This window comes from Betta splendens, chromosome 9, assembly GCF_900634795.4.
Source record: "Betta splendens chromosome 9, fBetSpl5.4, whole genome shotgun sequence".
In the NCBI taxonomy this organism is placed as follows: Eukaryota; Metazoa; Chordata; class Actinopteri; order Anabantiformes; family Osphronemidae; genus Betta; species Betta splendens.
The window spans coordinates 22044783-22072306 of record NC_040889.2 but is presented as its reverse complement, the minus strand read 5'-3'; the positions used below and the strand labels follow the sequence as shown (position 1 = coordinate 22072306).

General features: G+C 42.2%; 6 protein-coding genes and 1 long non-coding RNA gene across 12 annotated transcripts; 4 read left to right on the top strand and 3 right to left on the bottom strand.

The window, feature by feature from the left end:
* The first annotated feature begins 5 nt into the window (after positions 1 to 5).
* On the top strand, positions 6 to 1511 carry LOC114862813 (Rieske domain-containing protein). The gene is made up of 4 exons (XM_029163511.3): positions 6 to 273; positions 486 to 703; positions 871 to 905; positions 1044 to 1511. Exons 2-4 carry the CDS (start codon positions 502 to 504, stop codon positions 1332 to 1334), a joined length of 528 nt encoding a protein of 175 aa, XP_029019344.1. The 5' UTR covers positions 6 to 273; positions 486 to 501; the 3' UTR covers positions 1335 to 1511.
* A 494-nt stretch (positions 1512 to 2005) lies between these two features.
* On the top strand, positions 2006 to 5129 carry gtf2h3 (general transcription factor IIH, polypeptide 3). The gene is made up of 13 exons (XM_029163509.3): positions 2006 to 2342; positions 2433 to 2512; positions 2679 to 2785; positions 2889 to 3031; positions 3234 to 3296; positions 3534 to 3563; positions 3651 to 3679; positions 3760 to 3834; positions 3931 to 3984; positions 4096 to 4164; positions 4260 to 4395; positions 4512 to 4548; positions 4661 to 5129. The coding sequence occupies exons 1-13, from the start codon at positions 2333 to 2335 to the stop codon at positions 4728 to 4730; spliced, it is 903 nt and encodes a 300-aa protein (XP_029019342.1). The 5' UTR covers positions 2006 to 2332; the 3' UTR covers positions 4731 to 5129.
* Positions 4259 to 7070, bottom strand: psmd9 (proteasome 26S subunit, non-ATPase 9). The gene is made up of 6 exons (XM_029163510.3): positions 6883 to 7070; positions 6692 to 6791; positions 6238 to 6431; positions 5989 to 6090; positions 5632 to 5720; positions 4259 to 5397 (listed from the first exon to the last, which is right to left on the bottom strand). Exons 1-6 carry the CDS (start codon positions 7009 to 7011, stop codon positions 5370 to 5372), a joined length of 642 nt encoding a protein of 213 aa, XP_029019343.1. The 5' UTR covers positions 7012 to 7070; the 3' UTR covers positions 4259 to 5369.
* Positions 7071 to 7449: 379 nt separating this feature from the next.
* LOC114862273 (rab5 GDP/GTP exchange factor-like) lies at positions 7450 to 11395 on the bottom strand. Of its 3 annotated transcripts, none has more exons than XM_029162420.3 (9): positions 11180 to 11395; positions 10467 to 10653; positions 10071 to 10195; positions 9671 to 9822; positions 9525 to 9594; positions 9295 to 9430; positions 9101 to 9198; positions 8629 to 8885; positions 7450 to 8532 (listed from the first exon to the last, which is right to left on the bottom strand). In XM_029162420.3, the coding sequence occupies exons 2-9, from the start codon at positions 10622 to 10624 to the stop codon at positions 8116 to 8118; spliced, it is 1413 nt and encodes a 470-aa protein (XP_029018253.1). In that variant the 5' UTR covers positions 10625 to 10653; positions 11180 to 11395; the 3' UTR covers positions 7450 to 8115. The 3 variants fall into 3 exon arrangements, with proteins under 3 accessions (XP_029018253.1, XP_029018252.1, XP_029018254.1); XM_029162419.3 differs by lacking the exon at positions 11180 to 11395 and adding an exon at positions 10786 to 11098; XM_029162421.3 differs by lacking the exon at positions 11180 to 11395 and adding an exon at positions 10802 to 11096.
* Positions 11396 to 11586: 191 nt separating this feature from the next.
* On the top strand, positions 11587 to 16920 carry cfap251 (cilia and flagella associated protein 251). Of its 2 annotated transcripts, none has more exons than XM_029162414.3 (21): positions 11587 to 11722; positions 11808 to 12030; positions 12209 to 12349; positions 12489 to 12598; positions 12684 to 12792; positions 13015 to 13095; positions 13181 to 13258; positions 13343 to 13384; positions 13500 to 13762; positions 13845 to 14021; positions 14122 to 14372; positions 14453 to 14604; positions 14728 to 14904; positions 14983 to 15167; positions 15256 to 15370; positions 15483 to 15646; positions 15744 to 15834; positions 15934 to 16077; positions 16169 to 16397; positions 16553 to 16678; positions 16759 to 16920. In XM_029162414.3, exons 2-21 carry the CDS (start codon positions 11854 to 11856, stop codon positions 16878 to 16880), a joined length of 2934 nt encoding a protein of 977 aa, XP_029018247.1. In that variant the 5' UTR covers positions 11587 to 11722; positions 11808 to 11853; the 3' UTR covers positions 16881 to 16920. The 2 variants fall into 2 exon arrangements, with proteins under 2 accessions (XP_029018247.1, XP_029018248.1); XM_029162415.2 differs by having other exon boundaries at positions 11614 to 11722; positions 11811 to 12030.
* LOC121202478 (uncharacterized) lies at positions 16734 to 18079 on the bottom strand. The gene is made up of 3 exons (XR_005898116.2): positions 17729 to 18079; positions 17538 to 17649; positions 16734 to 16869 (listed from the first exon to the last, which is right to left on the bottom strand). It is a non-coding gene; the product is annotated as an uncharacterized LOC121202478 (long non-coding RNA).
* Positions 17060 to 26902, top strand: mlxip (MLX interacting protein). Of its 3 annotated transcripts, none has more exons than XM_029162417.3 (17): positions 17060 to 17761; positions 19644 to 19750; positions 20013 to 20098; positions 20232 to 20321; positions 20431 to 20472; positions 20770 to 20941; positions 21604 to 21693; positions 21871 to 21965; positions 22273 to 22828; positions 23248 to 23354; positions 23500 to 23611; positions 23692 to 23813; positions 23911 to 24018; positions 24138 to 24265; positions 24350 to 24473; positions 24749 to 24878; positions 25914 to 26902. In XM_029162417.3, the coding sequence occupies exons 1-17, from the start codon at positions 17454 to 17456 to the stop codon at positions 26018 to 26020; spliced, it is 2484 nt and encodes an 827-aa protein (XP_029018250.1). In that variant the 5' UTR covers positions 17060 to 17453; the 3' UTR covers positions 26021 to 26902. The 3 variants fall into 3 exon arrangements, with proteins under 3 accessions (XP_029018250.1, XP_029018251.1, XP_029018249.1); XM_029162418.3 differs by having other exon boundaries at positions 20701 to 20941; positions 22423 to 22828; XM_029162416.3 differs by having other exon boundaries at positions 20701 to 20941.
* Positions 26903 to 27524: the final 622 nt, after the last annotated feature.

The following is a 27524-nucleotide window of genomic DNA, read 5'->3' as shown; positions in this document are numbered from 1 at the left end:
GTATGTCATGGAATCTTAGTTATCTCTCCGTGTTTCACTGGGGACAACTTTAGGCGTAACACACAATATGCGCTTGTTCCGCAAAGAGCAGGTTAATAAACTTGTTTTAATGCGGAGTTCAATATTTGTATTATATTTGAATAAATTTATAAATTAATATAACGGATTGGTTTGAGTAAATTGTACGTAAAGGGAAAAATTAAGCCAAACTAACAAGCAACCGGCTGCCAGAGTCATCCCAGAGTAGTCAGAGGTTTGACCAGCCGTTTAAAGGTAAGTCATTTATTGTTTTAGATGGCCACTTAACATAAATAACTGAACTATCGGCAGTACTGTTGCTGAATAACTGAGTAATATCACTGAATATTTATATATAATTATATCACCTTTAACCATTTTGAAAGAACAAAAAATCAACAAAGCTGAAACATCTAATTCTTCATTCTTTCATTCAAATTCTTAAATCGTGTACTTTGTATTACTAGGACACTGCTGTACTTCATGATCAACATGTCCTCTGAAGAGGACACCCCCTCATCCTGCTCTTTTTCCTCCTCTTCACCTCCTCCTGCCTCTCATTTTATTGGGAAAAAGGAAGACATCATCAAGGCTGGTCGCGTGACCAAGCTGGTGAATGGGTGCAGAGATGTGCTGGTCCTGTACCACCAAGGAAAGCTTCATGCAATGGATATGCACTGCTACCGTAAGTGTCTGGGCTCTATTTGTGTTAATATAATGCATATAGTTAATATTGGCACCGTTTTGAATGTTACTGGCTGTGTGTCTGTGCTGCTTCTGCTTATTCTTTGTTTGGAACATTGATTCAAAAACACTAACGTGAATAAACACACCCAAGTTTTCCACTTCCAGATTCAGGAGGGGCACTGCAGCATGGAGACATTGAGGTTAGTTATCCACATTATTTCCATCTGACTGTCAGCCATAGTAAAAAAGACAATCTAATACAGTTTGAGCACTGCTTAGGTTCAAGGATTTGTCTTTAATAATATACAACTACTCCTGTTTCACCATCTCATGATTAGGAGTTTAATGGGCGCATGTGCATTGTGTGTCCATGGCACAAGTACAAGATCACACTAGCAGAGGGAGAAGGACTTTATCAAGCTGTGGAAAATCCTACAGCCAAACCCCTGAGGACTCACTGGCGCTCCAAGGGTGTCAAACAGAGGATTCATGAGGTCACTGAGGTCAACGGGGATGTTTATATAACACTGAACAACTCAAGTGAGACCATCGAGTCAGATGTCTATCAAACTGAGAGATACAGGACTGTCTTACTTAAAGCCCAGTCAAATTCCAAGCCCAGGAAATAACTGGATCTAAGACCAAAAAGTATTAAATATGTTGTTTTAAGGATGCTTTGGTTCTAGCACCTCTGTGATGTTTAACAGGACAAACAGGTTACATAATTAATGGATGGATTTATCTACATAATAAGTGATAATCTGATATTTTAAAGAAAATGTACATATTAAACATTTTTTATTGAATCCTAGTTTGCCTTATTTTGTGGGAATGATCTAATTGTAATTTCAGTGCAGTGAAACGACAAAGAATTAAATTATCAATGTTTTGGACTCATTAAATCAGTAACAGAAAATAAAAACATTTACTGCTGTCCTCTGCACCTCCACCACTGCGTGGTTTGGTTCAGCCACCAAGCAGGACAGACACAGACTTCAGCGGGTGGTCCAGTCAGCAGTTACATCAAACATCTGTACTGGTCCAGACATGGAAAACGGGCTGTCAGCATCACTGCTGACCCCACACCCCCTCCTCACATACTGTTTAAGCGTCTCCCCTCTGGCAGGCGCCACAGAGCCATAGCCACCAGAACCACCAGACCCAGAGTCAGCTTCTTCCCCCAGGCTGTGTCTGAACTGAACTCGCCACTCACATAGAGCAATATGAAAATAACAATGGTCCGTTCCACCAGAGAGTACGAAAATACGGAGTCGGACCGTATCCAATTCCTTTTTTGTCCTGCGCAAACTTGGCAAATAAAACCGATTCTGATTCTGATTTTCAGCCTTTGGGATGTGCAGTTCGTCCACCACCCGCTGGGTGGCAGCAGTGCAACATGTGGCGTCTAACGCTCTGAGCAGAAGAAGGCGTGATGCTGGTCGCATCCTGCTGACGCACAAAGGCTGAGGAATAATGTCTGTAGCCTGGCGGCTCGTGTGTTAATACATTTGTTTGTATGGGCAGAACATACCGACGTAAACGTCCTCACAGTTTTGTAGATATTGTGTAAATGCCTAGTTCAATGACGGAAGCTAACAGAAGATAAAGCTCCAGGACAACTGTTGGGATGGCTGCAGGTAACTGTCTCCGTCAGATGATGTTAATATTTCCAGTGAGCTGCGCTCATTGTCTTCTTGATTCAGACACGTGTTTCATTGTTTTTGCAGAAGACGAAATAAACTTGTTGGTCATCGTCGTCGACGTAAATCCGTTATGGTGGGGGCAGCAGGCTCAGCGGGGGCCAGAGGTGGGTAGAGCTTTGTTTACCTGATTGGTGCATGCATGTGTTCGGTATGAAATGTTTATTTCTTACGCCCACAAAATTAAACTCCCCTAATTCTTCGCTTGCAATCTTAATAACATCCATGCATGCGGTCTCTCAGCCTGAGCACTGTCTTCTTGGGTCTTTCCAGTTCACTCTGTCCAAGTGTGTGGATGCAGTGATGGTAATGGGAAACTCCCATATGGCCATGGCCCGGACAAACAAGCTGGCTGTTATCGCCAGTCACTGTCAGGACAGGTAACAGATGACTCATTCTTCCACATTCTGCACAAGTGAAATGTGTTTGTCAAGTGTTTTGTCACTGGTCTTGTAGTCAACTCTCACACTGTCTGTTTTGCAGTCACTTCCTGTATCCCAGAAAGAGCTGGGCATCTGGGGACAATGGGGGAGATGAAGCATCCTCCAGTGGAGATGGCAAATACGAACTCCTTTCAGTTTCCAATAACATTATTGCTGAAGAGATGAAGAATATTATGTCAAAAAGTCAGTATAAGCTCATCTCATTGGTGTAAAATGTGCGTCAAATACAGCATACTGTAATAAATTTATTAATCTAATTTTTAAACACGCTAAAGAGAAATGTGATGTTGGAAAATATGTTAAGCATTTAGCTTCACTAGTAGGTCTTCAATGACGCTGAAATGTTTGTGACTTCTGGAAGTTTATAAGGATCTTGTGATTACAGCTGAAGTGAGAGGAAATTCAACGGATACCTTGCTGGCTGGATCCCTTGCCAAAGCTCTATGCTGTATCCTTTTCATCAAATCTGAGCAGTTTCACATGGGTTTAATGTGTTTTCTCTATAATACGATGAAATCTTGACCTGGACAGGTGAAACAACTTTTTAAAGGAGCCTTAGAGTAGTTTTAGAAAGTAACTTTAATACATCAGCTTGTTTAAATGTTGGTAAGCTTTTATAGTTTCTGTGTGAAATGACTTGTGACTGAACTGTTTCCTAAATTTTTCTTAAACTTTTAATATTCAGATATTCACAGGGTCTCCAAAGAACTGGAAGGTGATTATTTTTCTTCACTTCAGCTTTGAAAATATTCTTCATTTAATGCTGCTCTTCGTAATGCATTTTTTGTTTCATTGTTTTTAGTTGGACAAGATATTAAATCAAGAATATTGGTAAGTCATTACTGGACTAACTTTAAGTGCTTTCACTTTCACCTGACTTTGAACAAAGCCTGTATTTGTACCCTGTCTAGGTTATAAAAGCAGCTGCAGACTGTGCTCGCCAGTACATGAACTTTATGAATGTGATATTTGCTGCACAGAAGCAGGTAAATTATTGTGTAAATGCAACCTCTGGTTTACTAACTTTCCTCTGTGAGTGTATTTACTTTTTTTAACAATCTCTTTATTTTTCTGTAAAACAGAACATCCTAATTGATGCTTGTGTGTTGGATGCAGACTCAGGTCTCCTTCAGCAGGTTTATCTTTATACTGAAGTTTTTCTATAATAGGATGGATTTTAGTCATTCTTTACCAACATGTGTTACCAAGCTTATGGTGATATTAAAAGTGATTGTCATTACTTTCAGGCTTGTGACATAACTGGAGGATTATACCTCAAGATACCACAGACGGTTGCTCTGGCACAGTATCTTTTGGTGAGTTTAATATAAATTTCCATAGTCCAAGGATTGTATTTGTCCCATCCTTTTGTAAAAACGTCTTTGTGTTGATGGTATTGTTTTCTGAATAGTGGGTGTTCCTGCCCGACTCTGAGCAGCGTTCACATCTGGTGCTGCCGCCACCTGCGCATGTTGACTACCGAGCTGCGTGTTTCTGTCATCGTAACCTTATTGAGATTGGTTACGTGTGCTCAGTATGTCTCTCGAGTAAGTGTGATTTTCACTTGAAGGGGAAAAAAAGGCATATGATCTTTGTCAGTGGGGGGAGAACCACGCAGCAATGCAAGTAGTGAAAGTAAAATTTGTGACTTTTTCTTTTTAAGTATTCTGCAACTTCAGTCCCATCTGTACAACTTGCGAGTAAGTGTTTTACATTTTTATACTTGAACGTTTTGGCACGATTCATTTCCTGTGAACTCTTTGGAATTACACAGAAATATACAGTGTCACCTACAATCTTTTTTTTTTTTAGGACTGCCTTCAAAATCCAGTTACCGCAGATGGTCAAGCCGAAGAAGAAGAAACTCAAGCAGGCAATGTGATTTTGCCCATGATTATTCAAAAGAACCCGTTTCCTGCTTGTGGGGATATTTATTTGTTTGAGGCAGTTTGTTGATTTGATCATTCCACTTAATCACAAAAACATAAATGTATGTTCGCCTGAAAAACAAACCTTGACTGAATAAATGCAAATACTATAAATATAAACACAAACATTTAACCACAGCCTATAACATTTGTTTTACACCATTCTCACTGTAGTTTGTATTTAACTTCCTACTGAAATGTAAATATTGCGCTACTCAGGATTTTTTCTACTTTGAAACATTAACGAAAGTTAATTGAAAGAAAAATATTTGCCTTTAAATGACTCTTGCTATTGAATAATATTTGACGCCATATTTTTCTTAATAGGTGTAAATAAACCTTTATTAATTGTCGTCAGTGTGTTATGACTTCATTATACAACAACGTCAGCAGTTGTTTGTTCCCCCAAACAGAATCTTTAGTAGTATGTTTACAGAACAATGAGCACTGAGCTATTACTGTAGGCAGGTGAAAAAAACACATTGTTCCAGTTATGGTTTGCATCAAATACTATTCAGAAAGAAATTTCTGCAGTATGTAGCACCCTTTCAAAGGGTTGTAGAAAGTTGGAGAAATAGAAATTGCCACGATGATCACCGATGAATTGGAACAATGTTGCATCTGGAAAAGAGCAAGGACAGGGTATTGACTGATTATGAACCACTTTTCCACTTTAACACAATCAGCTTTTTTGTTAATGAGTCATGTATGTAGAGATGTGCTAGAGAGCACCTGAACCCCAATAGCAACATTGAGCATCATGTGACAAACGTTCTTTGCAACTTTACTCAACGCTCCACTGACCACCCTGTTTACATCCAAATACATGAAGGTGTCTGTATCTATAGAACTCACCCAAGTAGACCTCTGCCTGACCATCGCTGTGGGGTCAGACTCATCTGAGTTTTCTGACCATCTCGGATGACTGTGACACGCAATGGTTTCTGTAAAAGGACATAATAATGCAAGTAACTGTTGAGCCAAGGACCAAATTTCGTGCAAAGGATTGAGATATAATGAAAAAAAAGTACATTTGAGAGAACTCAGAAATTTAAAGGATTACATTATTAGATCATTTTTCAGGTTTGTCTTAATTTACACAACAAACTGTATTTAACAAAACTATCACAAATGATTTAAAGTGATAAATGATGAAACAATAACATTTCTTTTTTGCCAGATGCCAGCCAATAAATTACATCTGTAGCTTACCCCGTCACTGTGCTGTACCACAGCAGCAATGTTCTGGAGGTTCTGAAAATTCCCTGTGTTCACTGAACCAAACTCAATAACTTCATCACCAACTCTGAGCCCCTGAAAATGAGAACAAGACACTAGACATGCAGGATCAACAACAACAAAAAAACAATGACATTGTCTGACACAATGACAAATGTTGGTTTTACAGATTTGTGATGGTATCTAAAAGAACAAAATACAAAAGAAGTTCACATCACTCACTGCTCCTGAGGCAGGTGAGCCTTGTGTCACAGCATCCACCCGTGCAAAGGGAGGAGGTAGGGTGACCTGTTGCTCCATCGCCTCCTCTTGAGCTTCTGCCTCATCACATTCCCGTTTAGCTTTCTCTCTGGCATGCAGCTTGTGCAGAGCCTCTTCAATTTCTGCCATGATGGCCTTGTGATCGTTCTGCAGACCTGAACATGTGATCATATCATTATTAGAAATTTTGGAAAAAAAACACTGCCCTGTATATATTATTAATATTTGACTTAGTTATACAGATTCTATATTTTAGATTAATGATATAAAATAAATTTATATTGCTACAGAACAGCAATATGTTTGTTTACATCAAAGTGATACACGTTCCTGAAAGTAGCAGTGTAATAATGAGTGAGCATGGTGTTTCTGGCTGGAGTTAAGCCAGAGACACTCAAACAAACATGCTGCTTACATGAAATATTGTGTCGTGCTGTCCTGATTTGGTAGAGGTTAATATCTGCTCGGGGGTAACCCTCTTCGTCTACCAAAGCTCCTTCAAGTCCGACACCCTGCTATAAAGTAAGCAATACGAAAACATGTTTAGCTAACTTGGCTAGCTTTGGGTTAGCTGTATGCTACATGCATGGCAGACAGCTAACTTACGTCCTCTAACACGTCATAATACGCTTTTATCTGTTCTTCAATCTCATCTTTCTTTTTAATAAGATTTCTAACATCATCCATTGTCACTTCCGAAGCTTCTGTGCTGTTTTCTCCTGTCATCATCTTCATAGTTGCTGAAGTTGACGTTTTTGTTCCGGTGCAACGTCAAACGTAACAGCAGATTCGTGAATCATCTTCTTCTTCTGATTTCTTTTTGTGAATGTGTGGCAGCCTGAGTGTCCATCGCCCCCAAGTGGCCAACGGAAAACTAAATAAAACATTGTTTTAATTCCCAATTTACCTTATAAGTGTATGCCAACTAACGACTTAAAAAGCAAAGCAAAATGTCAAATTTATATTTGGGCAACTTACCCCAATCTACATAAGGAAACATATAATAGCAACTGAATACTAAACATGAAATGACACCTCCCTCTCCAGAATATGGACCCATTTTCTACAGTAAAATGCCTACACTCAATCACATACTGGCATTTTTATATTTTAACGAGACGGTTTCACAATGATCTTTTAGAAATTGCTAAAGAAAACAAAATTTCATTCTGATTAACAGATAAATTTTAATTTGACACTGCATACATTTAATAATCATGAACAAATTATCATCGTCAAAAACTTTTAACAGTTATACAACACATACATTCTATACGGCAACATTTGGGACATCTTCATACAGGCAATGAAGTCAACACATTCAGAACAGTCACACAACTAATAACAAGTATGACTTGAAACATACCCTCACTTTTAGTGGTCCACAGTTGGCATTTAGCATTTTATTCTAATCATTTCACAGCATTTGACACAAAGACACATTGGTATTAATTATTAGGAAAAAACAATAATTTTAGATCTGCACCCTTGTAGTGGTAGTTTGGTGATATGCCCAAATGACGTACCCTGAGTACTTGTGGTCACATACATAAATATCATTAGCTACTTCACTGTGATACCTAATGCAGTAAGTTTCCTTCATGGTTAGTTGATCTGTGCAAACAATGAATGCATACCAGCAAAAAGGTGAGTAAGAGGGACACAAATCACAGCTTCTGTAGGTAGGAAGTTGGCACTGGAGGTTTATCAAGTACATTAGATAAGACTATACTTGGAATACATGACAAACTAAATTTAAATCTGTGCTCTGCATCGCACATAAAATAAATCAGTGCTATTGATCAAAAAGACTATAGGACCAGGTCGGTGTTAATGTAGCTAACAGTCTGTATCTGTTGGACCTGCATTTTCAGCTGTAAGCTCTAGCACTGACTGCTCTTCATGCTCCCCTTGTTGTGATGCATTGTGAGATGAGGATGGAGATAGATGTGAGAGCTCTCCTTGAGCGGTTATCTTCTTTTGGACCACAACAAACTGTGCCTCTGCATCATCCAGTTGCGAATGAACAGACTGAACCCATTTTTGTAGCTGCACACTGAGAGCATCTATACCTTGGTCCACCTTCTCCTGCCTGCCATTTAGCTCTTCCAGCAGGTGTTGTGTGTCACTGGCAACCCGCTGCCTCCTGTTACCTGCATAGGGAGCAGACTGACGCATCATGTAGCCCTCAAACTCCTCTGGACTGAGCTTCAGTGCTGGTCCATCGAGCTTTTCAATAAAGGCCACGGCACAAGACTTAAAAGAAAAAAGAAAGAAGACAGAACAGAAGATCAGGCAGATGTGATCAACAGACATCATTACATTGCATCCTGTTGTGTATTTAAATCTTACCAGATTTGTAAAGTAATAGCCACTCTCTCCAGCCATAAGGCTGTGTGGGAGACCAAATCGAATGACATACTGCATGTTAGAGTGTAGACGAGGTGGATTGGCTTTCAGCACCACATAGATTAAGCCCGATAAGAAGCCATCTGCATCAGCAGGTTCACCATTTGAGGAGGAGAGCACTTTGAAGACATGCTGACTACATTTGAAAACACACGCAAGTTTGTCCTGCGGGGCTCTTTTGGCATCCATTTCAATAATAGCTGTAATAAAAGCAAAAATGGTAAAGACAAGAACCCTTCAAAATATTCAGATCATGTATGAAACTTCCTATAGTCTCTCAAACTAAAAAAAAGGCAACTACTAGTATTTGCTTTCTGCTGGAAAGTTAAATAAAGAAGATTCTCCTTTCTGTTGATTAAATAAGAGTTTCCCTCAGTGTGGTATCATTCCCTCTGGTACTAAAGTTGTGAATCACCTGTTATGGCAGGCAGAAAGGGATCGCTTGTGACACTTATGTCGTTTTCATCAGGGAAGGGCACACTCAACATCTGCGGAGTGACCCAGTTTAACGAGCTGCAGACATCAAGACATCAGGGTCAATTGGATGCAACAGGTTGGAGGTTGATTTCTATAAAGCAATCACTTTTATTCAATTTATTTAATGCTTACCGTATCCTTCTCTGGAGAATCAGATCCTTCTGTTCATCATCGCAGCTGTCATGGCAGAAAACCCATTTATGCAACTGGGTCATAATTAACTTCTCTAGGTGTTCCATTATTTGAGTGATCTGTGGGTCAGGGAAACCTAAAAACAACCAAAGATGAGTCAAAAGCCACCAAGTTGTTTTCCATCTGTTAGAAAGCACAGCCCAGGAAGGACTGGACTGAGCTGCACTCACCATCAAAATGCTCAGCAAAAGACTGGTAGAAATCTTGCACATGATCGGACTGCTTCTGTACTGGGATATCCTGCGAAGCCAAAGAATTACGGTAAGAATAGAACCAAGAAATGAGTAAAAAAAGTTATACAAAGTCAGATAATTACATGGTAAGCCTCCATTGTCTTGAGAAAAGCTTTGCACTGGGAGTGCAAGCGCTGGGAGGGAGGGCTCCGAAGGATCTTTAGGAAACCAGGGAAGTCCCCAGGCTCCAGGCTCTGGTAGGCTTTTAACATATTTGTGTGGCTTTCAGAAGTGTCTAGTGCGAGAAAAAGTAAAATATTCAGAATGGCTACACAGTTCCATTCTATTCTGCCTACCTGCTTCTGGTAAAAGCACAGCTGGAAAAGGGAAATCAGCAGGCACTCTAATTTAAAAAGGTTTGAGTTTCAGTTTTGAACCCAAATTTGAAAGTTTCGATTACGCTTTTGTTTATATTACAGTTGCTGTACACAACAATTCATTTACAATATTCACATAATCAACCATCAAAGCTGGGAGGACTACCTTGCTTTGGAGGTGATGGGCTTCCCCAAAAAAGTCTCCTCATTGTACTGATTCGGCGACCTTTCTCTATGTTTTTCTTTTCCTCAAACTTGAAGAAGGTGAGAGGAGTTCCATCATTGCTGGGCCTACGGGGAGTTATAAAATTTGACATCTCAAACAAGATTTAACTTAAGACAAGTATTTTAGCTGCTGCATGCTGACAGAGCACAGGAGCAATGAGAGCTAGTTGTATTCCCAACATATAAAACCTTGTCCTCTCAACATTTCTTAAGACAATCAAATCATAATATTTTTTTCCAACTGCAGACCCTGATAATTGTTCTGATGTGTCTTTAAAAAAAACAAATGGTAATTTTAAGCACTGAGTTGAGTTTGAATTGCTTATAGATGCGTTACCTTATGTCTTGCCTTGGGGCTCCAGCTGGATGTGCTCGGTCTCTCCAGCACTTGGAGCAGAAGCCTTGCCATGCAGGGTTTCCATAAAACCCACAGGCATTCTTGCAGAGCAGCTCCTCCTTAGAAACCCGGATTCCTCTTTGCTTATCTGTCCACATTGTAGAGCTCTGTCGAACAGTACGTCCACCTGTTGGACAACATATTAAGAAGTGGCGATTTAATGATAATTTGATTTCCTCTGTTGCCTTTTTTCGCTTTTTGCTTAGAAGACTGAGCAAGGAAAAACAGCAACAGGTTGAGTTTCAACTCAAACTCTTACATCTTGTGATTTTTACCCAGAAAAGTGTCAGGAAGTGTGATCCCTTTCTCTCCAAATGTCTATCCTTCATTAAATATCATTTCAACGTTCTGAAGCACACTGTAGCCAGGCTCAACACAACGGTAGTAGCTCAACATTAACTTATCTTACAATCTAATTTCTCATTTTGCACGATAACAGCGTGCGAGCGCTGGCTAACGCTGTTAGCTAAAGGAGCTATCAGATTAAGAGCTGGTGGCTGACTGTCAGCTGAGCGGCTCGGCCATAAGAGCCACCGTCTAATGTTGGCTAACGTCGAGGGATTAAAGTTGACAAGCCGTTTCTGTTAACTAACTAATTCACTTCGCCTCGTAATTAACCCACCCAGATGTTTAACGTTAAGATTGCTCCTCACCTGTCGGCGTGTAAAATAATCAAACTTCCTCAAACTTCATTATTAGTCCAATGGCAGCGCCAACACCCAAGTGTTACATCAAGGAAAAAATATTTACAATAGTTTAAAAGTATGTCGAGGCATTACAAACGTACGACGGTCGAAGTAGATTAAAAACTTAACAAGAGACGTAGCCACTGAGTTGAGCGGCTTTCACGTCATTAGTACCGGAAAAGACGTGTTATAGGAGCCCTTACAAAACAACAGGATGATAACATTGAAATAAATAAAACATATATAAAACCTTTGAGCTGGAAGTGCATTAATGATATATTTTAAAGGTCCTTAGATAGTTATTTTAAGATATATGCTTTTTACTACTTACTGCAGCTAACACAATGTCTGACCTTTTATTTTGAAGTCTTTATCGGAAGAGCATAGTCATAGTCGGACCTCATTGGTTCACCGGTCACCAGGCAACCAGACGCTTGGAGTAACTAGATGTGGTTTACAACAAACCAGCTAAGACTAGCACTTAAATGTAAAGCTTTTGCAAAGATACAGGTACAAATATTTCATTAGCAAAATGAAGTCGCGAATGATACAAGAATGATAAAGTGAGTCTACGTTTTTTAATTGTGTCATTTAGCAGCAATTAGCACCATCATCCTGACAGAAGTGTGGGGTTGGACATCATGTCAGATGCTAACGTTAAGGAACAGGAGCCTCCGACGAGCGGTGAAGTGGAGGAGGAAGGAGGGCAGAACAGAGAGACGGACAAAGTCAACCTGACACAGGCGTCTCAGGTGTTCACAGCAGCGCGAGAGACGCTGTTCCCAAAGGAGACCACACATACTGGAAGGCATGCACTGGTATGGTTGATTATAAGTTAATATTTATTCACAATTGTAGCGTACAGCTTGACCTTTTGCACTCAGGGCCGTTTAGCATAAAAATGTGAGCCAAAACCAACACATTTTGCTAAATAATGGTCCTTTAATCTTGACTGACTTATTACGTAGATAAATATCACATTTGCTCTTGGTCCAGTCACTAGAATGGGTGTTTGGGATGAATCCTGCTCTTCCAGTCTTCAGCCTGCAGGACAACGATCAGCTGGTTGTTCTTTATGCTGGAGCCCATAATGGCATCATCTACAATCACACCACAAACTCTCAGCACATACTTCAGGTGAAGCATTTAATAAAGGCTCATGCTTTTGAATTGAGTGAGTGTGAATCATCTGGGTAGTGTAGCAATCAATGATTTCCATACATGCCGGTTGCAGCTGATTTATAATGTCCTACTGTATGTTCTCCCATGAACTCAGGGTCACTGCAGCCCCATCTCATGTGTGTGTGCCAGTGAAGACAGGCGCTGGATTGCAACAGCAGACCGAGGGAAGACAAGCACAGTGATGATATGGGACTCATACTCTGGGTAGCTTTCGGTTTGACATGCACAAGTAACTTCATTTTTCAACTGTTCTCTGAATAGTAACTACATGTATAATAAATATGTTTAGTATTCCTGTGCATACATTCTTCGATTGCCATCCGCATGGGGGTGTCATCGCAATGGCTTTTTCTGCAGACACAAAATATCTGGCGACTCTTGGGGCGGAAGACTTTCAAGTGAGTGTGGCAGCAGGGAAATGCATATCTTAAAACTATGTATTAATTTATACGAACTAAAAATATTTATTGTGCCAGTGTTAAATGTGATATGATGCAGATTTGTATTGCCTCTAACAACACAAAGAAACAGGCTGAGGATTATTGTTTTATAATGTTTTAATACTTTTGTTATATTTTTTTTCCATAAGTAAGAACCTGCATGTAATACTCTTTTCACAGTGTGTGTGTGTTTGGGACTGGACAAATGACACAGAGAACCCTTTGGTATTTACCAAAATCAATCCTGAGCATGGTTTTCAAGTAAGTTGTGTCTTCTTCTACCATTTAAAATTCGCCTGTCTTTATAAATATGCCCAAGGAAATCACACATCCATGTGTCTTTCAGGAGTGGATTCTTTTTAATCCAAATGATGACACTCAGCTGCTCAGTAACAGTAAAAACCAGGTGTTGTTTTACAACAGGGTAAGTCCACCTGTTCCTGCGTATTAACACACTTAATGCAGATGTGTGTTCATCCATTGTATTAATATGATGCTTGTTTTAAAGGCTCAGGGAAGTCTGCAGTACGTTGCCCTGAAGCTCAAGAAGGTAAAGACAAACAAACTAATTTTGTGGAAGTTGTTTATGAATTTGAGAAATGCACGTGTCTTTTATAGAAAAAAGTATATGTATGAGTATTTTATTTTTTTCTCCATCTCTGCAGGTCGCTGATGCTGATCCGCATGGAAGCGGGGGAACCCATGGTTCTGCTGACCCCTTTCAAACCGTGCACATGGCTGGCGGCTTTCTCACTCAGTCCGTGTTCCACTGGAGAGCGCCTCAGATCCTAACAGCCTCTGCAGCGGGGAGCCTCGTGCTGTGGGACACGCTGGAAGACCTGACTGCAAACCAGAGCCTCCCCATAGAAAGAGTCAGGGTCGTCCATCTTCAGGAGGAGCCCATCACCGTCCTCGCTGTGACTGACCGGTAGCCAGCTCAACCACTGTCACCCTCTAAACAGTCCCTGCATTTGCTGCTCTGTAATCTCCCTTTTTGTGTGTTGTCACAGCTATTTAGTCACTGGTGACGCTCAAGGCCATATCAAGTTCTATGATGAAAAATTCAGGCTTCTCACTTGGTACGATGAATTCGGTCTAGATGCCATTGTTTCCATCTCCTTTTCCAAAGAGGATACAAAGGGGTATACAGAGGACTGCAGCCTGGAGGCCGAACCGTTATATATCAGGTTTAAGAAATGAATCCCTGATAAACACATATTGAACTGTTTTTTGCTGCAGAATAACTCACAAACACACACTGTTTTAATCAGACTGTTTTTCCTCCAGGAACTTTGTCGTGTCCACAGTCAGCTCCACAATACTGCATGTGAGCTCACAGAATGGCACTCCTCAAATCTTGCTGTGTGAGGATCGCGACCCTATAAATGCAGTCGCCTGCCACCCTAAACAGCCCATTGTGGCCATGGGCAATTACAGGGGCGTTTTGAAATTGTGGGACTACAACACAAAAGTGATTGTGTGCAGCAGGACCTTCGAGCCAAATGAGAAGATCCAATGCATCACATTCGACCCCCATGGTGAGCCTGTACCCGTGTCGCATGACTAGTGGTTTTGCTACATGAGTTTACAGTTGAACTGCCTTCTGGTCTCTGAACAGGACTATACCTGGCAGTTGGCTTTGGCAGTGGAGCTGTTCATGTTATGGATCCCTCAACGCTGCAGAGTGACCCGGAGGAACGTTTCCATTACACTAAACACAGCATTGAGCACATCACATTCTCCTCAGACTCAAAGTACCTCGCTACAGCGGTAGATATTTCTTTTATCACCTGGTGTAATACATTTGATATTTATCTGTGATATGTCAATCGGCAAAGCTGTCATTCCATGTTTTATACCTGCCATGTGCGCATTATCTCTTCTGACCGTTAGGATGCTGGTAGGACAGTGACAGTGTTCTTCTTGCACACTGATGAAGGCTCTTTGCCTCGCTGGATGTATCTAGGCAGATATCGCTCCCACTACAAGCCCATTAAAGACCTTCTTTTTGGAGTTCAACTGGATAGCACCCAGCCCAGGCTGCTCTCCCTGGGAATGGACCGCCGTCTGGTAGGTTCACCTGGTTAAAGCTGTAAAGCTGTGACCTACTTTGGTGTTTTGTGATAGTTCTTTACGAACAACAAATAGGTGGAGTACGACCTGGAGAAGAGTGCTGTGAACCGACTGCTCATCTCGAGCTCGGAGCATGTTGAGCAAAGCGCCGTGCCTAAATGTATGACCTGGTATCCTCCCCTGACGACAGAACATTTCCTCCTTGTCGCCTCAGACCAATACAAGATGAAGCTTTTCAACAGCACAACCAAGATGTGCAGGTCTGTGGACGACTGTAGCACGACATGATTTAATGTGTGTGACTACAAATGACTCGAAAACATTTTTGCATGTGTTTTACAAAACTAGAAAGACTCTACTTGGCCCAGTGTATGGATCTCCAATTAAGAAAATATTGGTTCTTCCCAAGTCTAAAGCTCTGGAATCAAACTCATATCACCTGGCATTCATCACAGAGGACAAGGTTTGTACTCGCATTTGTCTTCTTTGTGATGTCATAATGTGCTTATTATTTTATAGTATCACATAACATACTAATTGACACTGATATTTCCTCTGTGTTGTATATCCTCTAGGTTGGTCTGCAGAGTTTGCCTTTGGACGGAAACCCCTACAAGTCCAACGCCTTGATTTGCCATCCAACAGGAGTGTCTAATTTAGCCTGCTCCTATGACAGCCGACTCCTCTTTACTACAGGAGGATCTGACTGCACTGTCATGTCGTGGGCGATCAGCTTGAAGTGAGCTTTAATAGTAGCCACCTGGATACCAGAGGGGAAAAAATATCAGTGTAGTAGCATTTTCTGATGTTGAACATATGTGTTGATGTGAATGCAGTGCGATGGAAGCAGCAGCTGCACTGGGAGGAAGAGACCTGGAACCTTTTTACAACCTTCTAGAGGGAGGACGAGACGGACGGTTCTACAGGGTGAGTTAGATTTTCCTTTACGTATGCTTATGGCAAGATATTTTCTCTTCTTTGGCTCTGCATTCCTAGACATGCATTTCTGTTTTTTAATTTTTTTAGGAAATGGAGGAATTCTTTTATTACTGCCAAATCCACCACCAAGGCACGGACTCAATGGAGAAACGTCAAGTGTCTACAAAAATTCCCCTGTCAGAGGTTCCCTCTCTAATGAGAGCCTTGGCCTACTTCCCTACTGAACAAGAGGTACAGTGATAAACCCAGCAGAACAAACACTGCACATAGAAGTGTTACACCTCAGAACTGTAGCATGAGATCAGTGTGTTATTTTCATCAGATAGAAGACATGCAAAATGAGGTCAAGTTCAGCAAGTACGCTGAAACAGGAAAATATGTGACTGATATCGACTTGGAGGAGTTTATCAAGCTGTATGTCAACCACCGACCAGTCTTTGGCATCTCTAGAGATGAGCTTGTTCAAGCGTTTCGCATCCTTGCTAATCATGACAGTGCAGGACGTCCTGTTCTGCAGAGACAAGAGCTGATAGAACTTCTACAGGCGCGAGGTGATGTGCAGGCTACTCAAACAGAACATTCATAGTGTTTCAAGATGTACAGTATTACTGTCATATGAATTAGTGAAATCTTACTTCTCTATAACATTTTCTACAAACAAAGACAATGCACAAAATGTGGATTATGTCAATATTTTTGTTGACAGGAGAGCACATGACAGAGGAGGAGATAGCAGAGTGTTTTGCTTCACTTTTGGGCTTGAATGAAGAAGAAGGAGAAGAAGAAGAAGGAGCAAGAGGAGGGGGACATACTGATATTTATAAATCTAAAAGTATGTTAGATAACAGCAACCTTGTAAGGATTCGTATAACATCTGGATAAACATCATCACCTGATGTGTTTTGTGTCCAGGTGGAGAATATTCACTGGCGTGTGCGATTCCAGAGGATATTTCTGTGGAGACATTTACAAGTGACATTATGGGCTTCCCACCATCAGCAGAGCAGAGATCCAGGTGTTCCCCTGCAGAGTAATGACAGTGAACAAAAGGCGTTAATAAAAGAAACTCTTCTGCTTCTTTTTGTTAATTGGTGTTGTTGAATTACAGGCAGTTTATGTATCTGAATTCAAAATCTCATGTCAATGTTAAATGGAATCTTCATGTCTAATCATTTTTTTTCAATTTGTATTTGCCTTTCTTTGTTTATTATGTGCTTCGGTATATTCATAACATTGATAAAGTTCACATGTTTTTCGTAATAAGGGGGTTTTTGTTTCGTTGTGGGAGGGGCTTGACTCCCACCAATCAGAAACGCGCTAACACGGGAACTTCCTGCTCGGGTACGAGCAGTTTTTTTTTGTCAGCTGGTATTCGCGACGTCAACTCTTGACTAACACAAGTTACTTTGGACTATTAGTTGCCAGCAGCGGCTTTAAGATGAGTAAACCGAGGACTGGCGGCCAACGGCACCGAAATGAGCGACTTTAACTTCTAGTCAGGCTCTAAGGCGTTTCTCGGCACTGCCGTTGAGCCTCATGACAAGCACAGTTGTATTGTCCTAGCTTGCTGGCTAACGTTAGCTATTTGTCTGTCGGCCACTGGAGACATGTCCTCAAGGCAGAAGTACCGTCGCCCACCGGCGCTCATAAAGCAGGAGCAGGACGACGACTCGGACGCGGAAGACACGCACCTGGGGCTGCGGAGGGCAGACGGGCTGGAGTCCCAGATCATCCACAGTGGACACTTCATGGTGTCGTCGCCCCACAGCGAGCACCCCCCGAAAAAGGGCTACGACTTCGACACTGTAAACAAACAGACGTGTCAGACGTATCACTTCGGCAAGGCCAGCATGTCGCACCTGTCCATAGACGCGTCCCTCACCAAACTGTTTGAGTGCATGACTCTGGCGTACAGGTAGGCTTCACTCCTCCCGCGTTCACCTGGTAACAATCATTTCCCCCAGCTCACGTTGAGCCCAGCTATATCCTGTCAGGTTGGGCCACACTGGTGAAAAAGTGCGGTCACGAGTCTCCTCTTCGTGCAACTTCCTGCCCGTGGACATTTGTGAAGTGGTTAGATTCCAAACTCATATATTAGCCACTTAAACCAATAAACTGCCGATGGCGCAGCTAATGCCTGCACTTAAGTTCCATTTAACTAACTGCAAAATGTAAATGCCAGCAGGAAAAATGTCCACGAGCGTGACGAGACTATAGCAGATGTGTTTTACAACCTTTCAGGAGGAAGTACATGATGTGAGAATAGCAACATTCAGCAACATTGTTTAGGTCACAAGTCACGCCAGCATAAAGAGCTGCACAAACAAACTGATCAAAGTAGCCTCATGGTTGGTGGCTGATTCTCAATTCCTCCTGTCGATACTCGGATGAGCAGCAAATTCCATGCAATTCAATAAGCACAGCAAAATTAAATCATGTATAAGATTATTAACAAAGAATGTTTGAGTCTCCTTACAAACAGCTCAGTTCATTCCAGTGTTTTATTGTACAGAAAACCAGCAGAAATGAGTAAAATGAGAGTTTTTGCTCTTATTACTGTACCATGTCCCATGATTTCCTCCTCCTTAAATTCCTTCTAAAATAATTCCTTTGACTTTTCCACCCATTTGTATGGGTGAATTCGTTTGTTGCCAAGCTCTCGCCAAAAAAAAAGAAACGCTCTATCTCTGTCTTCCTCCCTTTTTTTTAACAATCTGCTCTTTCTCTGACTCCTCCAACGTGAGCTAGACTTGAGCAACCAACCAAATAGTTTTCTTCTGTTGTGTAATATGAAATGATTTAATGATGATTTAATCCCTCAGTGTTAGATAGGTAAATGTAAATGGTCTTATGAGATATGTAACCTCCGTGGACATTTGTTTACCTGAAAAACAGGAAAAAATAAAAGTTGGGTTGAAATGCAGCTGATCTTGAATATTGAACATTAAGATGCAACAGAAACGATGGGATCATGATACCACCGGTTCTCTGTGGGCTCGATGTCGTGCCAGCTGCTTAGAGGATCCCCCTCTGACTTGGCAAATGACACCGACTTAGATTCACTGGACGGACTATTTATAGAAAGCAAAAGCACCATTAATAGTTACTGTTCTGTTGTTGTCATTCATTCCAAAGAGGCGTAATGAGCTCTGAATATTGTTTTTTCTCTTGTGCTGTTAAAATTAAACAACCTGAAGTCACTTACATTAAATGATGTTCTTTACTTGGCCGTTTGATTGACTTTTTGGACTGAATAGTCGTCCTCGTCTCTTACAGTTAGTTAGTTAAACAACACATTAACGTTTCTCCACCTCAGTTATTACTAACTTAAGCCTTGTGTTTGTGTGTTACTTCCTAATGTGGCAGCGTTGGTCAAGGTGACCTGCACAGTTTTCTGTGTTTATATGTGGCTGGAGTGTTTGGATAGAACTGATCCTGCCTGTGACAGTGAGCATATGCCACTCATAGGTAGTGGGACCGTGTTTACAAAAGGATCAGTATATCAAAGTCGTGTTTCTGAATAGATGTACTGTACTTTCTGCTAGGTTTAAAAAAATTTGTAGAAAATAGTTCCAATTCCAAACGTTAACCAATCTGGACATGGAGTCATGCACCTGTGAGGTTTTTGTGGATCATAGTGTGGACCTTTATTATCTGTAAAGTCTTTCATTACAGGTGATGCATAGAACAGACTTGAGGTTACAGTAAATGTATTTTTACATAATAATAATTAATAATTTAGAATGATGATTCATTCTTGCAAAATAGTTTAATTGTGCTTTCTCTCATCTTTTCAGTGGTAAGTTGGTGTCTCCTAAATGGAAGAACTTTAAAGGCCTGAAGCTGCTTTGGAGAGACAAGATCCGCCTTAACAATGCAATCTGGAGAGCCTGGTATATGCAGTGTAGGTTCCACTCTGGATTTTCTATTTGTACCCATCGAGTGTAGACTGTGTTGTTTGTTTGTTTGTTTGTTTATTATTTTGAGCATTTCTGGCAAATCAGTTAAGTCTGCATCTCATCACGATGTTCATGCTAGCAGGTCCTGCTGAAGTTGTGGCTGGACATATGATAAATGATGTCACTGCTGCAGTTTAAGCTGTTCATTAATTAAAGTTATTCACCAGGTTGAAAACATAGTAGCTGTATATTTTTTTTTATCCACAGATGTGGAGAGAAGGGAAAATCCCGTGTGCCACTTTGTGACTCCCCTCGATGGAAATATAGAGTTGGATGTCAACCGCCCTGCGGAGGTAGTGATAAACCTGTTGTACTGTAAAGAGGCCATACAGACGCTCTGTTAATTCTTGCCACTTGCGTTCTCTGTGCTTGTGCTTCATTTATGTGTTGTGGTCTGTGGTTCCCATCCCTCTCTCCCTCCTTCAGGCCACTGCCACAGAGAGCAAGTGCTGGAAACGAAGAATTGAAATTGTCATAAGAGAATACCACAAGTGGAGGACGTACTTCAAAAAGAGGGTGCTGAAATGTTGACTTTCAAAAATCCACTGTGAAAGCACAGTATTGGCGAACACTGAGCATCTGTCTGTTTGTATAACACACGTTTATGCTTTTTTTTTTTTTATAGTTGCAGAAGCACAAGGATGACGACCTGTCAAGCCTCCTCAAGGTACTTAAAACAGCACAATGCTTCACTAACCGCTACCAGTGTCAACATGAATGTGACTGTAAACACCTTTAAGCTCAGGGACCTTCATATAGTTGATGCTTTTTTGGCAGATAGTCTTACAATTACTTGCAAAAATAAGAAAATCTTTGTGTGTATGTTTGCTGTTCTAAACGCTGCATGCTTGTGTGCCATTAACCCGCCTGCTGGTTGCATTTTGAAAACCCAAAGGGGCCGGAGGAGCAGTTGTCGTTGTTTGGGGAAGTGTCTCCAGACATGCTCCGTGTCTCCTTTTATCAGGATGAAGACAGCGCTGCACGCCGTCTGACCCGCAAACACAACGAGACACCAGCGCCCATGGAGATGGACCAGCTGTTTGACATGGACGTCCTGATGTCTGAGTTCACAGACACCTTGTTCTCCACGCTGGCCTCGCACCAGCCCGTAGCCTGGCCCAACCCCAGAGAAATTGGTGAGATTGAGAACTCTGTCTTTGATGTCATCTGCAGAGGCGCCATATTAGACTTCTTCATACGCAACTGTTTTACATATTAAATAATCCTGAAGTTTGTCTTCTTCATTATTGTCTCTTGTGAGTTACGTGTGGTCTGAATCGAGTGCCGTAGCAGTGGGGCTTTTACAATCTGATGATGCCTGATATGAGATCAGTGGTTCACACAAGGTTGATACACTTTACGCTATGTTTTATTATACATCAGTAAAAAAAGGCAGGTCCTAACAGGTGGATGGAGGAACCTAGACAGGTTGCTGCCAACCAGGACCTAGTGTTTATACTCCTGCACTTCATAAACTTGCAGATTCACACAGAGAGGAAAGGCTTTTGTAGAAGCGGTACGAGCTCACTAGTTGGTAGCGTAGTGTTGGTGATGCTGAGGGCATTTGAATGTGACATAGTCTGTTTATAGTAGTCCATCAGAGGCTTTACTTCCAGAGTCTGCCTTTAGGCTGCCTCAAAACATGAGGCTTGTGCAGAAGAACCGTAATTGGCCTTGTGTCGTGGGATGAAGGCGTGGTGTTGGCCCACAACGTACGTCAGATGTACGTGAGCGCTGCTTTGGGAGCCCTGCTCTGTGTTGCGTTTCTAACATTGTGTCATGCATTCTCCTTTCACAGCTCACGCAGGAAACGCAGACATGATCCAACCTGGGCTCATCCCCCTACAACCCAACTTAGACTTCATGGACTCCTTTGACCCACTGCAAGGTAGCAGCACGTCACCAGCTGCAGTAGCGCCGCACACACACACTAATGGAGCACACTTTGGTGGAGAATTCGAGCACAGGTGTTCTAGTAACTCTGCCACAGCAGCCGGCTCGGCCTAACACAGGAACGTAGTACGGGTGCACTAACCTCTGGCTAACATAGAGACTTTTGTTCCAGACTTATTTCACAGCCTCCGTCAGCCCATCTTCCCTTCTGTTTCCCCCACTGCCTCATCTGTCCCCCCACTACCCAGCAGCAGCTCTCAGTCCCAGGTAAAGCCAACAGCCTAAGGCACGGTCGCTAATGCACACCACCATGATCACACTGTCCTAGAAGTGCAAACTGTTTGTTTTTTTCATTTTGATCAGTCGGCCTAAATGTAGCTTAAAAACCTGTTTAACATAATAATATTACTAAACTTTATTTACACTAGCAGCTGCTCAACTGCTCAAATTTATGTTTATAATCAAAATGCAGTAAATGGATAGGGGTGTGTCCGTGTGTGCGTGCGCATGTATTGTATATATTTTCTTGTAAAATCACGTTTGTGTGTGTTTCCTATTGTGATTTTTTTGCCAGGCCCAGTTAATGCCTTCTATGCAACTTACAACCAGCCACATCTCTTCTCCTGGCCCCATTCCCATCACCTCTCCCAGTGAAACCAGTCAAACAGGTGGCAGCAGTAATGGTCCCTACGTGCAGGATTACATGACTCTGTTTCCTGGACAGGTGGAACGCAGCGATCAAGCAGTAGCTTCTTCGGTCTCTCAGCCTTTATCCCATGATCCTCTGGGACAGTGCCTTCCAGCCCAAGACTTGGCCTCAGAATCACCTCTAGTTGCCTCAGCCTTGGACGACTCCTCAGAGCTGGATGAGTCCGTGGTGCCGTCTGTGATTACACACACAGCCTCATCCACTGTCACGCCCACCGACGCAGCAGCCACCTTCAGCCACAGCTCCATATCCACACAACCTCCACCACCTGCTCCCCAGCTCCAACCCATGGCTGCGTTGACCGTACCCCAGACTTTCGCCCTGCCTCATTCATTTCAGTCATCCGGTGCCATCAAGAACCGCCCTGTGCAGAGGATCGCCCCTGCTAACACTCTGCCCCCATCCCATGTCATCCTCACAGGTCTGGTTCTGATCTTAAGATCCGGATATTAACGCTACATTTGGAGAAACCGCACAGTTTAGCACGGTTTGTCTGACAGTGATGTAGTGTCACTTTAACATTAGTACCACAAGATGGCTCTGTGGCCAATCTGTCAGCATCTGTCAATTGTGCACATGACTCACAGTCGCTAGCGGCACTGATAATGTCTGTTGGAAAACACAGAAGAAAACAAATTAGCTAGAACCAGTGTTGACAGAAAATGTGTCAGAGAATGTGTCTGGTGCACTTCCTCAGGACTGCATTTTGCTTTTCTTTTAACATGACAACTTCCTATTGTTAGTTTTGTAGAAACTGACAAGCATCTTAGAACTAAGGCTCATCTTAGAGGGATGAGAGGAGTCTTACTATAACAAAAGCTATCGCTGTCATTTTCTCAGGTCCTTTTCCGGGTCATGCCAATGCCGTCATCGTTACTCCAACGGCTCTGAAAGCAGATGTGGTCTCTAGCGCTGGAGTAGTCCTGGCTTCGTCTCATCTCGCAGGGGTTAGTTTTTAACACTCACCAAGTTGCCAATAGAAGATGGCCCTGTGACATTTACCACTAGGCTCAGTTTGGTGTAGTGCATATGATCTGTGGATGTAAAATTTATTATAATGGCTCAAACTTTTTTTCTGTTCCTGTATCTCAGCCCCCTGGATTTCACGTTGTGTCCCAAACACAGAATTCTGCCCAAACGATTGTCCCCAAGCAAAAGTCTTATTCCTCCAGCCGCAAAAATCAGAAAGACTCCTGCAGTGCTGGTGAGAGCTTACTACCTCTAATAATACACACCAAAACCTCAAACCCTTCACAGCTTACATATTTTTGGTTGTCCATGCAGTGCACAGCAGGTCGGGATTAGCTCAAGGGTCACCAAGTGTGCTGGATCAAGTCCCTAGTTCCCAGTCAATTCTCAGCAGCACCTGTAGCAGCACAGCTCTGGTAAAGAATGAACAAAACCAGGTCTGTGTGTACTTTGTACAGTAGTCTATGTACAGTAGTCTAATGTGCAGTATATGACACTCTCATGGAGCCTTGTTCCCTCTGCTTTGTCTGACAGGGCCGGAGGACAACGCACATCTCTGCCGAGCAAAAGCGACGATCAAACATAAACATCGGCTTCAAAACTCTCTGCGACCTGGTTCCCGCTTTAAAGTCACAGTCAAATGTAAGTGTGTCTCCGCAAACGCATAAAAACCAGTAAACGATGAGTCGTGGTCGTGTGTGCGTACGGTGTGTGTGCTTGAATTTTCCTGCCTGCCACACTCATTCGCTCCGTGCGTTCAGATCAGCAATGCGGTCACGCTGCAGAAGACGGTGGAGCACATCGGGAAGCTCCAGCAGGAGAGGCAGCAGATGCAGGAAGAAGTCAAGAGACTGAGAGAGGAGATTAACGAGCTCAACGCCTCCATTAAGTATGTTGACAATGTCGCCTTCTGACACGGGGACTGACTGTATGACTATATTTCACCACCCCTCCCCCCCTCACTTCACCACAGCTTGTGTCACAAACAACTGCCTGCAACAGGGGTATCCACGATGCGACATCGCGCCGACCACATGCAAGAGAAGTTCAATGAATATGTAAAGAACCGAACTCTGCAGAACTGGAAGTTCTGGATTGTATCCTTCACCGACCCGGCGCCTACGTAGCTGCCTACTAATAACACACACTATGGCTTTTTTTTCAGTAAGCTGTTTGCTTTGATGTGGATTGCTTTTAAGTCTGAGGTGGTAGGGAAGCAATATACATGAAACAGAAACACCGTATGAATCAACTGTTGAATCAATGTGCCAAGAACGCTACAGGCACATGAGCGGCGATCAGGTGGTTGAACGGGCAGACTGTCGTCTGTCTCCATTCATGTAGTTCCGCTCCTTGACCGCCGCGGCTCTAGTTCAGCATCATCATAAAGCCTCTGTTTGACACGTTCAACGGGATGGTGGCGACGACGAGCCGAGCAGAGCTGTGTCAGACCACGCTGCAGTGGCTCGACCATCACTGCTCCCTCCCAGCGCTCAGACCAAGTGAGTGACCGCTGTACCTCAGCCGTCCTGTTCCATGTGGCGGAGCCGCCGGTACTTGGCTCGTTGACAGCCTTTTGTTCTTGCCCTCTAGCCCTGTTGTCTATGTATGTAACTTAGAACAAGGTTCATTGGGATAAAGTAACCAGAGTGAATGGTGTTTCTCAGATCCTTTTGATCCTTCATTTTGGAAACTGAGAGTAACTCTCTATTTGAGGTGCTTGGATAATGTGTAAAACAGTGGGGATTTTCTTCTGCTTGCTCCACATTATGAAAGGATTTTCTGCTTTCTATCTGTCACTATCTCTGCTTTTGCTGTTCTGTCATATATGACAGGAAACACTATTTTTTCCCTTCTTCATATCAGTTTCCAGTAGTAGTTTTGTTCACCTCCCACTTCATGAAGTGATATGCTTTTATGGAGGCCGGACCTTTTCCACAGATTTCTCTACATGTTAATGATTCTTATCTGCAGTTGTATTATTTAAAGTTTCCCTCGGCTGATGAATGACGTCCGTATGAAGACAGGGCATGTGAACAGTAATCAGAAAGTCCTGGTAAATGACAAATTTGCCACAAGTCATGGAGAATTACATAAAGTTTAGTTAGTATGCGGTAAAATGTTGACGTTCAAAATTTGATTCAGTTCAGCAGGTCCCATAAAATCCTGTTTCTACAAATATTATAATAAAGAAAACTTTAAAGGCTTAAAAGCTTTTTTTTTTACACGGTTTCAATGCGGTTTTATAAAAGACAATGTTATGTAATTTCTCTGCTGTTTATCTTAAGGAGATAATCAAGCAGCTCAGGCTCTAGCCCTCGCTGTCTCGTCTCTGTCGTGTTTAGGATGTTTAGAATTTCTTCATTAGTTCCAAACACTTTCTACCTCATTCACATGCTCTCACTACTAACTACATGTGTGTCATGTGATTTAACGTTTATTTCTGTATTTATTTATTACCTCCTTTCTGCTCGTGCTCGATATTACACTGTTTGCCGGTCAGAGTGTGATTATGTCATTGTGCTTTATTGTTCCAGTGGTGCTGGGTACCCTGCGCCAGCTGAGCACCACCACATCCATCCTCACTGATCCCACTGTGCTGTCAGATGAAGCGATCCAGGCCGTCACACACACAGACATGTAGCTCTGTCTTCCGTGCGAGAGGCCGTTTAACATATCACCAACGATGTAGCCATTCAAGCAACTCTTCACATCTTCCAAAGACTCCTGACTTCACAAAACTAGAATATTTTTCTGTTGTGCATTTAATTGTCTGTGATGAGAAGCCCGACCGCTGACGCTTATTACAGTCGTACAGAGGTGCAGAATGGCTACTATTACCTTATTTTCTTAATTGGAAACTGGTACTTGTCATTTGCTCTTCGAACAACGTATTTAAATATCTAAGTAATATACAAATGCAAAAAGGGAAATGATGAGCATGTGCATTTCAGGTTATCTTTCAGACCTATAGACAACAGATAGCTTTGTAGCAATGTTCATAGTTAGGATTAGCCAGATGTCTAGTTTGCAGGACTTGTTTTTGATGCTCAGAATGAGAGCTTGATCTTTCTCATCCTTCATTTACTCAGGTGAATGTCGTTTAGCTTCAAACATCTTCCTGCTCGTCAGTTTGACTACAAACTACACACGACGCAGTTATTTAAGATGTGCTACATGAATGATTTTCTACTGTTCATATCAAAGCGTTAAGCGGTGATATTACTTACAACCCTCATAGGGAGCACACATAGCAATGCATATTATAAATATATATATTATATAGATGTGTACAGTGTTACGAATGCACGGGAGCTGTAGCTGTTCTTCGTTTGTCACTCAGGGCTGATGAGCGTAAAACCTTTTTATTCAACTATGAACAAATCAAGTCAGGATGCTTCTCAGCAGGAAGATCCGTTTTCACATGGTTCAAAAGTTTATTTTCTGCTCGGAATTAGACTCCTTTCTAATGTGCGTGTTGATGTCATCCAAGATAAATAAAATCATGTCCAGACGCTGCACACAATTAAGACTGAAAGCCATATGACACAGTGCTTTGTTTTTTGAGTCACGTTGTGACAGAGCAGCATCTGTGACATACCAGCCTTAAGGTCAAAGTGTCCTACAGCTAGCGACGAAAACGCATGTCGCGGCTGCAGACACGTGCTTCACAGAATCTGGTCTGGAGACAAGGTACAAACGCAAACCAGAGGGTCTGCTCTCGTAACAAATGCACAATTTAAGCAGGAAGTCGCTGACGCAATGACATGGACGACGTGTGTGTGTGTGTGTGTGTGTGTGTGTGTGTGTGTGTGTGTGTGTGTGTGTGTGTGTGTGTGTGTGTGTGTGTGTGTGTGTGTGTGTGTGTGTGTGTGTGCGTGTGCGTGTGCGTGTGCGTGTGCGTGTGTGTGTGTGACCCTGCACTTGATGTGGATGTGTTTTGCAAAATGACTGAGTTTATTTGAGTTTTCGGTTTAAGCGATTGCGTGCAGCCTGTGGAATTTAGACATTCTTTTTGGATTGCAAGTGTCAATTACTTTGTGACCTTGTTACCTAATTTACATGCTGCTCGGTTGACAACGCGGAGCAGCAACGCTTTAGTTCTGCAGATCTACTGTGAGGAAGTCACCAAAAACATGTTTGTACTG

Coding starts and splice junctions, on each gene's coding strand:
- LOC114862813 (XM_029163511.3), top strand. CDS start 502: ATGATCAACATGTCCTCTGAAGAGGACACCCCCTCATCCTGCTCTTTT. Junction 704..870: donor AATGGATATGCACTGCTACC/GTAAGTGTCTGG, acceptor TTCCACTTCCAG/ATTCAGGAGGGGCACTGCAG. Junction 906..1,043: donor TGCAGCATGGAGACATTGAG/GTTAGTTATCCA, acceptor TCTCATGATTAG/GAGTTTAATGGGCGCATGTG.
- gtf2h3 (XM_029163509.3), top strand. Junction 3,297..3,533: donor CCTTGCCAAAGCTCTATGCT/GTATCCTTTTCA, acceptor TTTAATATTCAG/ATATTCACAGGGTCTCCAAA. Junction 3,985..4,095: donor ACTCAGGTCTCCTTCAGCAG/GTTTATCTTTAT, acceptor CATTACTTTCAG/GCTTGTGACATAACTGGAGG.
- psmd9 (XM_029163510.3), bottom strand. CDS start 7,011: ATGAAGATGATGACAGGAGAAAACAGCACAGAAGCTTCGGAAGTGACA. Junction 6,091..6,237: donor GCTCACCTGCCTCAGGAGCA/GTGAGTGATGTG, acceptor TCTCATTTTCAG/GGGCTCAGAGTTGGTGATGA. Junction 5,398..5,631: donor TCAGGCAGAGGTCTACTTGG/GTGAGTTCTATA, acceptor GCTCTTTTCCAG/ATGCAACATTGTTCCAATTC.
- LOC114862273 (XM_029162419.3), bottom strand. CDS start 10,855: ATGAAGGATAGACATTTGGAGAGAAAGGGATCACACTTCCTGACACTT. Junction 10,654..10,785: donor CTGGGTAAAAATCACAAGAT/GTAAGAGTTTGA, acceptor GTTGTCCAACAG/GTGGACGTACTGTTCGACAG. Junction 8,886..9,100: donor CTTTCTGCCTGCCATAACAG/GTGATTCACAAC, acceptor CTTTTATTACAG/CTATTATTGAAATGGATGCC.
- cfap251 (XM_029162414.3), top strand. CDS start 11,854: ATGTCAGATGCTAACGTTAAGGAACAGGAGCCTCCGACGAGCGGTGAA. Junction 15,835..15,933: donor GAGACGGACGGTTCTACAGG/GTGAGTTAGATT, acceptor TAATTTTTTTAG/GAAATGGAGGAATTCTTTTA. Junction 16,679..16,758: donor TGATATTTATAAATCTAAAA/GTATGTTAGATA, acceptor TTTTGTGTCCAG/GTGGAGAATATTCACTGGCG.
- mlxip (XM_029162416.3), top strand. CDS start 17,454: ATGTCCTCAAGGCAGAAGTACCGTCGCCCACCGGCGCTCATAAAGCAG. Junction 21,966..22,272: donor GCAGCAGCTCTCAGTCCCAG/GTAAAGCCAACA, acceptor TTTTTTTGCCAG/GCCCAGTTAATGCCTTCTAT. Junction 23,355..23,499: donor CTTCGTCTCATCTCGCAGGG/GTTAGTTTTTAA, acceptor CCTGTATCTCAG/CCCCCTGGATTTCACGTTGT.